The sequence below is a fragment of the Myxocyprinus asiaticus genome, chromosome 8 (genome assembly GCF_019703515.2).
Source record: "Myxocyprinus asiaticus isolate MX2 ecotype Aquarium Trade chromosome 8, UBuf_Myxa_2, whole genome shotgun sequence".
Classification (NCBI taxonomy): Eukaryota; Metazoa; Chordata; class Actinopteri; order Cypriniformes; family Catostomidae; genus Myxocyprinus; species Myxocyprinus asiaticus.
The window spans coordinates 5,369,571-5,378,964 of record NC_059351.1 but is presented as its reverse complement, the minus strand read 5'-3'; the positions used below and the strand labels follow the sequence as shown (position 1 = coordinate 5,378,964).

The window sequence follows — 9,394 nt, the reverse complement described above, 5'->3', positions numbered from 1 at the left end:
AGTTTGTTTACATAATGCCACTGTTGTTTTTTACACACACACACACATTTATCAATACACACATAACAAAACACACTCTGACATCCATACCAACACACCCACACAATTTTAGCTGCATCATTTATTCAATTGGCCTGCAGTGCTCTATAATACAGCAAACAGAAAATAGGAAAAAAGCATGTATTTGCTCCATAGGCTAAACATGAGGAAAAACGGCACCATCTGGTGGAAAATATAAAGAATGTACATTTTGAAGCCAGGGCTCTGGAATGAAAGCATAATATCATAGAATTCATGATTTTATGCTTTAATGGCACTGGGATCAAATATTGCAGTTTTAATGGGTTTCAATGGGGACATTTTTGTCCTGAAGGTCCTGAGTGTAACTATTTTGTGTACACGGTGTATTATAGATGTATTATAGGAACTGAGGTTGAAATTCCAAAATTCCCCCAAAAATACACACCTTTGGCAAAATTTATGCTGTTGGCATTAACAAAATTATCGTTATTTATTTATTTGTTTATTTGAAAAAGATAAATATGTCCCTAAGGTCGCACAAGGGTTAAGCAATAAATGCTTTTTGAGTTATTAATAATAAAAAAAGGGTATATCCTTTCTTATATGCTGAGAACTTTTCTGAGCCATGACTTATAAAAAATATTTTCTTCGATTATTTATCTTCTTTATCTTATTGATGTATACATCTGTGATGGTTTATATGTCTATTTTTTTTTATTTACTTTATTTTTTATTTTATTTATTTTTCCTTCACCTGTACTGTTTATCTTTATGTCTCAGTGATTGTATTCATATGTTTTTGGATCTTGTGTAATTTTGTACATCTTATTGAACATTTATATTTAACCTTCTGTTTTTCAATAGAATAAATAACAGTTTTAGCACAATATGTGGACTTTTCAGACGACCCCTTACCCTCCGTATGTTAAAAAAAATCCAACATATATCAATGTTAAATTAACGATCTGGAACGGTTTCGACGTGACACCATTTGACCAGTTTACGGGACATATCGAATCAATACGGGACGCATAGTTTCATATTTAAGGGATGATCCCGTATGAGCGAAGTGTGGATGCAGAAAATCGTGTTATCCTGAGAAACTGTAAATCGGGAATACAGTGGGAGGAGGGGTGGAAAAACGGGAAAAACCCGGTAAAATCAGGAGTGTTGGCAGGTATGAAATATTTATGTTGGTAAATGCAGTATTCGATGTTAGAAATTATATATAACTATTTTTTTGTGTCATAGTCAACATTTCTTTTGAAATGTTGTTTTAATAATCACTAAGATGAAATGTACTTTAAACAAACTTCATTTAGATTACTTACACACGTTTAACATTACTTTATGATTGTAGAATTGTATGAAAACAGGAAAGTAACGTGAACTGTTCAAGGTTTTATTTGTGTAATTTGCCAACTAAGTGTCTTTTTTTGTACAAGTTCCACGTGCTTGTTGTAAATGTTAAACAAATACTATTTAGTTTCTTAGTGACTAAATAACTATTATTTAGAGTCTGTTCACATTCTGACTGTTTGCTTTATTTTAATTTCATATCATTATTTTATAAATTTTCTAGCTTTTGCTTGTCGCTTCAGAAATATTAGTTCAAAAATGAAAATTCTCTCATCATTTACTCACCCTCATGTCATCCCAGATGTGTATGACTTTTTTTCTTCTGCAGAACACAAATGAAGATTTTTAGAAAAATATCTCAGCTCTGTAGGTCCATACAATGCAAGTGAGAAACAGATCAATAGGGAAGTCCTTTTTTACTATAAATCTCCCCCTTTGACCAGGTGGCGATATGCACAAAGAATATGAAAAACATAAAAACAAAAGAAGAATGGGAAAGTGAAAGTGGAGATTTATTTAGTAAAAAGGGACTTAAACATTGCTCTGTTTCTCACCCACACCTATCATATCGCTTCTGAAGATAAAGATATAACCTCTGGAGTCTTATGGACTACTTTTATTCTGCTTTTATGTGCTTTTTAGAGCTTCAAAGTTCTGGCCACCATTCACTTGCATTGAATGGACAAACAGAGCTGAGATATTCTTCAATTAATCTTTGTTTGTGTTCTGCAGAAGAGAGAAAGCCATACACATCTGGGATGACATCAGGGTGAGTAAACGATGAGAGAATTTTCATTTCTGGGTGAACTATCCCTTTAACGGAGATATGGAAGGACTTCAATTCACAAAGAGAACAATAAGGTAACCCAACTGAATTTTATCAAATTTATTTTAAGAGTTTTTAGGCAAATAGCAAATATAAATAGCACAATGCACTGATTCATGTGCAAAATACCCCGCCCAAATAAAGAAAGGAAGAGAGAAAAAAAAAAAAAAAAAAAAAAAAGGAACGCTAGGCACGTTCAGCACGTGCCTCCTGTTAAACCGTGTCCACTCAATAGAGAGCGCCCGTGGGTTTGTTTGGTGTCGCAGCTCAGCTGGCTAATGTGTCATATGACTCTACAACACACTCATGGATCGGATCTCATATCTGCTAGAAACCTGAACGCTCGTCCCGATGGGGAAACGGCGATCCTGGAGTGTGTGCATGTGAAATAGATTGCAAGCATGCCGACTCTGCTGCAGAAACTCTTCAGCAAGAGAGCTGTCGGTAACGGGAGCGCCCGGGACTGTTCGAGTGAAGCGGAGCAGCGGTAAGCACGCGCCGACAGTACACTATGGATATATACAATCACGCGCGTGCCTGTGCATGCAAAAAGTGAAGCGCAGCGCGTCTCATTATATGACAGATGCTTCTTCTGCAATAAAAACCAGAGGTTATCGTGCGAATATGTACGAGTTTATAATCACTGTTTTTAAACTCAGTGTGCCACCGTGACTCATAGGCCACAGGGTCAGTGCAAAATGCGTTGTGGAGTCACACACCAGCAGTTCTCTTAAGTGCGTGTGGGTGCATGTGTCCACCAGTGTTGGGTGTAATGCATTACTAAGTAATCAACTACTATAATTAAATTACATTTTCATTGATAAATAAAGTAAGGGATTACACTTAATTTTTCAGTAATTGAATTACAGTTACTTCTGATGTAATTGCATTAAATACTGTATAGACTATAGAACAATTCTATATAATACGATAGTGAATTTAAAATCGAAATTAAACAACTAATGTTAAAATATATGCTTTTTAATTTAACGCAGCCCCTTTAAATTCTTTGGCGAGTTCATAAATAATTTATACATTTTATATGATTTATTTGAAAGAATTAAAAGAACAGTTTCATGCCTATCCTTGAATTTTTCATCTGGTTGAGGTTGATAAGGGTTTTAGAAAGTAATTAGTAATAAGTAATGCAGTTACTTTTCAGACAGAGAAGTTAGTACAGTAATTAATTACTTTTTTAGAGTAACTTCCTCAACACTGGTGTCCACTCAGTTGAGTGTACATTCATGCATTATGTAATGCTTCCTATGTATTGATGCTTGCACAATATTGCCATGTACACGTCAGGTTTTCACTGACAGCTCCTTTATGTCCTCTGCTTTTATTTGCATGTCTTCCCTGTCGGTTACTATTCTAGTCTCTAGAAGAATGAGTGGCTGTTGGTCACAGGCAGTGTATAAATTGACAGCAACGCTTAGGTCAGGGCCGTTTCTAGGCATAGGCGAACTAGGCGGTCGCCTAGGGCGCCACCTGCTGGAGCCTATTTTTAGCAACTCTAAAAATAGGCTACTAATTTAAAACAATTTTCACAGAGGAAAATGTTCTTTCATTTGCACATTTTATGTTCTTTGGGAAACATTTTTTGTTACTTTTTAAAGGGATAGTTCACCCAAAAATGAAAATTCTCTCATGATTTACTCACCCTCATGCCATCTCAGAAGATGTGTATGACTTTCTTTCTTCTGCAGAACACAAATTATGATTTTTAGAAGAATATCTCAGCTCTGTTGGTCCATACAATGCAAGCGAATAGTGGCCAGAACTTTGAAACTCCAAAAAGCACTTAAAGGCAGCATAACATCCATACGACTCCAATGGTTAAATCCATATCTTCTGAAGCGATATGATAGGTGTGGGTGAGAAACAGATAAATATTTAAGTGTTACTATAAATCTCCACTTTCACATTTATTTATTTTTTTTTTTTTTTTGCTATTCACATTCTTCATGCATTTCACCACCTACTGGACAGGGAGGAGAATTTGTAGTAAAAAAAAAAAAAAAGGACTTAATTATTGATCTGTTTCTCACCCACACCTATCATATCGCTTGTGAATATATGGATTAAAACACTGAAGTAGTATGGATTCCTTTTATGCTGCCTTTATGTTCTTTTTGGAGCTTCAGAGTTCTGGCCACTGTTTACTTGCATTGTATGGACCTACAGAGCTGAGATATTCTTCTAATAAAGAAAGCCTTACATATCTGGGATAGCATGAGTGGGAGGTGGGGGACTTTCTTTGTGACTATTTGTTGCAACATACAGTGCATCCAGAAAGTATTCACAGCGCTTCACTTTTTCCACATTTTGTTATGTTACAGCCTTATTCCAAAATGGATTAAATTCATTATTTTCCTCAAAATTCTACAAACAATACCCCATAACGACAACATGAAAGAAGTTTGTTTGAAATCTTTGCAAATTTATTAAAAATAAAAAACAAAAAAAAAATCACATGTACATAAGTATTCACAGCCTTTGCCATGACACTCAAAATTGAGCTCAGGTGCATCCTGTTTCCACTGATCATCCTTGAGATGTTTCTACAACTTGATTGGAGTCCACCTGTGGTAAATTCAGTTGATTGGACATGATTTGGAAAGGCACACACCTGTCTATATAAGGTCCCACAGTTAACAGTGCATGTCAGAGCACAAACCAAGCCATGAAGTCCAAGGAATTGTCTGTAGACCTCCGAGACAGGATTGTATCGAGGCACAGATCTGGGGAAGGGTACAGAAAAATATCTGCAGCATTGAAGGTCCCAATGAGCACAGTGTATGATTATACATCATGATGACTCGAGATGGAGCCGAGTATGGCTGCTGCGTTGCGAGCTCCGACACAACACTGTAGTGTTTTGTTTGTTTTGTTCACAATTCTTGTGTTTTTTGTACTGGATGTTGTCTGCCTTATTGTCTATGACAGACAAACACTTTTGGACAATGGTTCAGCAATTACACACCGCAAACCGGACTTCAAATTCCTCAATGCCGACCCGCTGTTTACGAACACGCCAGCGGAGCCCTTTGTCTGGGCTGCCCGGCCATGGAAACACAGGAGGAAAAGGGGAAACAGAGCCGGCGTTCTCATCAGAGTAAGACGTCGCGCAAATCGACCCCCGCTACCCAGTATTCTACTGGCAAATGTTCAGTCTCTGGATAACAAGCTCTGCGAGCTGAAACAGAGATGAGGGACTGCTGCATTATCTGCCTAACAGAAACTTGGATGTCTGCTGAGATTCCAGATTCAGCCATTGAACCTGCGGGGTTCTCCGTGCACCGAGTGGACAGAGCGAAAGACCTCTCAGGTAAAAGCAGAGGTGGTGGTGTATGTTTTATGATCAACGAATTCTGGTGTGATCAGAGGAATGTACATTCTATCAAGTCTTTCTGCTCTCCTGATCTGGAATTTCTCACGCTTCTGTTTTGACCATTCTGGCTACCGAGGGAATTCACAGCGGTCATTATCACTGCTGTATACATCCCGCCACAAGCCGACACAGACCGGGCACTCAAGGAACTGTACGGGATTATAAGCAAGCAGGAAACCACGCACCCTGAGGCCGCATTCATTGTGACCGGGGACTTTAATAAAGCCAGTTTAAAATCAGTCGCACCAAAATACCACCAACATATTAGTTTTAACACACGAGGGGACTGGGTTTTGGACCATTGCTACTCTACCTTCCGGGACGACTACAAATCCCTCCCCCGCCCACCATTTGGCAAATCGGACCACTCTTTCATTCTGCTTCTGCCCGCTTACAGGCAGAAACTGAAACAGGAAGCACCCACCCTCAGAACGATCCAGTGTTGGTCGGACCAATCAGACTCTATGCTACAAGACTGTTTTGATCACGCGGACTGGGAGATGTTCCGGTCCGCCTCTGATGACGACATCGAGCTTTACGCTGATAGCGTAACATGTTTCATCAGAAAGTGCGTAGAGGATGTCGTTCCGACCAGAACAATACGGATCTATCCACACCGGAAACCTTGGATTAATAGCGATGTTCGTGCGGCACTTGATGCGCAGACCACCGCTTTTAATTCCGGGAACGCGGAGGAGCATAAACAAGCCAGTTATGCCCTCCGAATCAGCAAAACGTCAGTGCAGGAACAAGATTGAAGGACAGTTTAACACCACCAACTCTAGAAGCATGTGGCAGGGAATTAACATCATCACGGACTTTAAAGGGAATAAAAACTCCGCCATGAACACCGCTGCCTCTCTCCCGGATGAGCTAAATAATTTGTATGCTCGTTTTGAGAGAAATAACACCGCCCTCGCGGAGAGAGCTCTCGCGGCCGAAGCTACAGAGGTTAGTTCACACTCCGTCTCTGTAGCGGATGTAACCCGATCCTTCCGACGGGTGAATATCCACAAAACCGCGGGTCCAGACGGCATTCCGGGCCGCGTCATCAGAGCGTGCGCGAACCAACTGGCTGGTGTTTTTACAGACATTTTCAACCTTTCTCTCTCTTTGTCTGTAGTCCCCACATGCTTTAAAACGTCCACCATTGTGCCTGTTCCAAAGCAATCCAAAATAACTTGCTTAAATGACTGGCGTCCTGTTGCTCTGACCCCCATCATCAGCAAATGCTTTGAGAGACTAATCAGAGATTACATCTGCTCTGTGCTGCCTCCCTCATTTGACCCATTGCAGTTTGCTTACCGCAGCAACCGCTCCACTGATGACACCATTGCATCTAAAATACACACTGCTCTCTCCCACCTGGAAAAAAAGAACACTTATGTGAAAATGCTGTTTGTAGACTACAGCTCAGCATTCAACACCATAGTGCCCTCCAAGCTTGATGAGAAACTCTGGGCTTAAACAGCTCACTGTGCAGCTGGATCCTGGACTTCCTGTCAAGCAGATGCCAGGTGGTTAGAATAGGCAGCAACATCTCCTCATCACTGACCATCAACACTGGAGCCCCGCAGGGCTGTGTTCTCAGCCCACTCCTGTATTCCCTGTACACACATGACTGTGTGGCAACACACAGCTCCAATGCCATCATTAAGTTTGCTGATGATACGACGGTGGTAGGTCTGATCACTGACACTGGTGTCAGGAGCACAACCTCTCCCTCAACGTCAGGAAGACAAAGGAGCTTGTGGTGGACTTCAGGAGAAGAGATAGAGAACACAGTCCCATCACCATCAATGGAGCACCAGTGGAGAGAGTCAGCAGCTTCAAGTTCCTGGGTGTCCACATCACTGAGGAACTAACATGGTCCATCCACACTGAAGCCGTTGTGAAGAAGGCTCATCAGTGCCTCTTCTTCCTGAGACGGCTGAGGAAGTTTGGAATGAACCGCCACATCCTCACACGGTTCTACACCTGCACTGTAGAGAGCATCCTATCTGGCTGCATCTCCGCCTGGTATGGCAATAGCACCGCCCACAACCGCAAAGCACTGCAAAGGGTGGTGCGAACTGCCAGACACATCATCGGAGGTGAGCTTCCCTCCCTCCAGGACATGTATACCAGGCGGTGTGTGAAAAAAGCTCGGAGGATCATCAGAGACTCCAGCCACCCGAGCCATGGGCTGTTCTCACTGCTACCATCAGGCAGGCGATATCGCAGCATCAGGACCCGCACCAGCCGACTCCATGACAGCTTCTTCCCCCAAGCAATCAGACTTTTGAACTCTTGATCTTCCTCGATCAAATACATCAGCACTGCACTTTATTACTCTTATATCTCACACCGGACTGTCATAAATTATATTATTATTATATTATATTCTCTCTTAACAACTTTCTATCAACCGACAGCCTGAATGTCAATACAGTACAATACAACCTACTGTACATTCTATATATACTATATATACTTTTTTATTGTATTGTGTGTATTGTATACTGTACATTGTATGTTATTATTTGTATATTGTGTTGTGTGTGTATATTAGATTTTAAACTGTGTTGTAAATCTGATGTTTATTGTAAATTGTCTCATCACTGTCACGACTACTATGTTGCTCGGAACTGCACCCAAGAATTTCACACACTATTGCACTTGTGTATATGGTTGTGTGACAATAAAAGTGATTTGATTTTGATTTTTATTTGATTTGAGTGGCCTCCATCATCCATAAATGGAAGAAGTTTGGAACCACCAGGACTCTTCCTTGAGCTGGCCGCCCGGCCAAACTGAGCGATCGGGGGAGAAGGGCCTTAGTCAGGGAGGTGACCAAGGACCCGATGGTCACTCTGACAGAGCTCCAGCGTTTCTCTGTTGAGAGAGGAGAACCTTCCAGAAGAACAACCATCTCTGCAGCACTCCACCAATCAGGCCTGTATGGTAGAGTAGCCAGACGGAAGCCACTCCTCAGTAAAAGGCACATGACAGCCCACCTGGAGTTTGCCAAAAGGCACCTGAAGGACTCTCAGACCATGAGAAACAAAATTCTCTGGTCTGATGAAACAAAGATTGAACTCTTTGGCCTGAATGGCAAGCGTCATGTCTGGAGGAAACCAGGTACCACTCATCACCTGGCCAATACCATCCCTACAGTGAAGCATGGTGGTGGCAGCATCATGCTGTGGGGATGTTTTTCAGCGGCAGGAACTGGGAGACTAGTCAGGATCGAGGGAAAGATGAATGCAGCAATGTACAGAGACATCCTTGATGAAAACCTGCTCCAGAACGCTCTGGACCTCAGACTGGGGCGAAGGTTCATCTTCCAACAGGACAACGACCTTAAGCACACAGCCAAGATAACAAAGGAGTGGCTCCGGGACAACTCTGTGAATGTCCTTGAGTGGCCCAGCGAGAGCCCAGACTTGAACCCGATTGAACATCTCTGGAGAGATCTGAAAATGGAGGTCCAGTTTCTTTGAGGAGAAACTGCCCAAAAATAGGTGTGCCTAGCTTGTAGCATCATACTCAAAAAGACTTGAGGCTGTAATTGGTGCCAAAGGAGCTTCAACAAAGTATTGAGCAAAGGCTGTGAATACTTATGTACATGTGATTTAAAAAAAAAATTTTTTTAATTAATTTTCAAAGATTTCAAACAAACTTCTTTCACGATGTCATTATGGGGTATTGTTTGTAGAATTGAGGAAAATAATGAATTTAATCCATTTTGGAATAAGGCTGTAACATAACAAAATGTGGAAAAAGTGAAGCGCTGTGAATACTTTCTGGAATCACTG

The 9,394-nt window shown here is 41.0% G+C and overlaps 1 protein-coding gene across 2 annotated transcripts in view; it reads left to right on the top strand.

Annotated features, from left to right (window-relative positions):
• Window positions 1-2,427: 2,427 nt before the first annotated feature.
• LOC127444691 (folliculin-interacting protein 2-like) overlaps window positions 2,428-9,394 on the top strand; it is a 30,682-nt gene continuing 23,715 nt past the window's right edge. The window contains exon 1 of one of the 2 annotated variants that reach the window (XM_051704223.1): window positions 2,428-2,693. In XM_051704223.1, the coding sequence (XP_051560183.1) occupies window positions 2,608-2,693 (86 nt within the window). In that variant the 5' untranslated portion in view covers window positions 2,428-2,607. The remainder of the gene's footprint in view (window positions 2,694-9,394) is intronic. The other variant, XM_051704225.1, reaches the window with a different exon arrangement.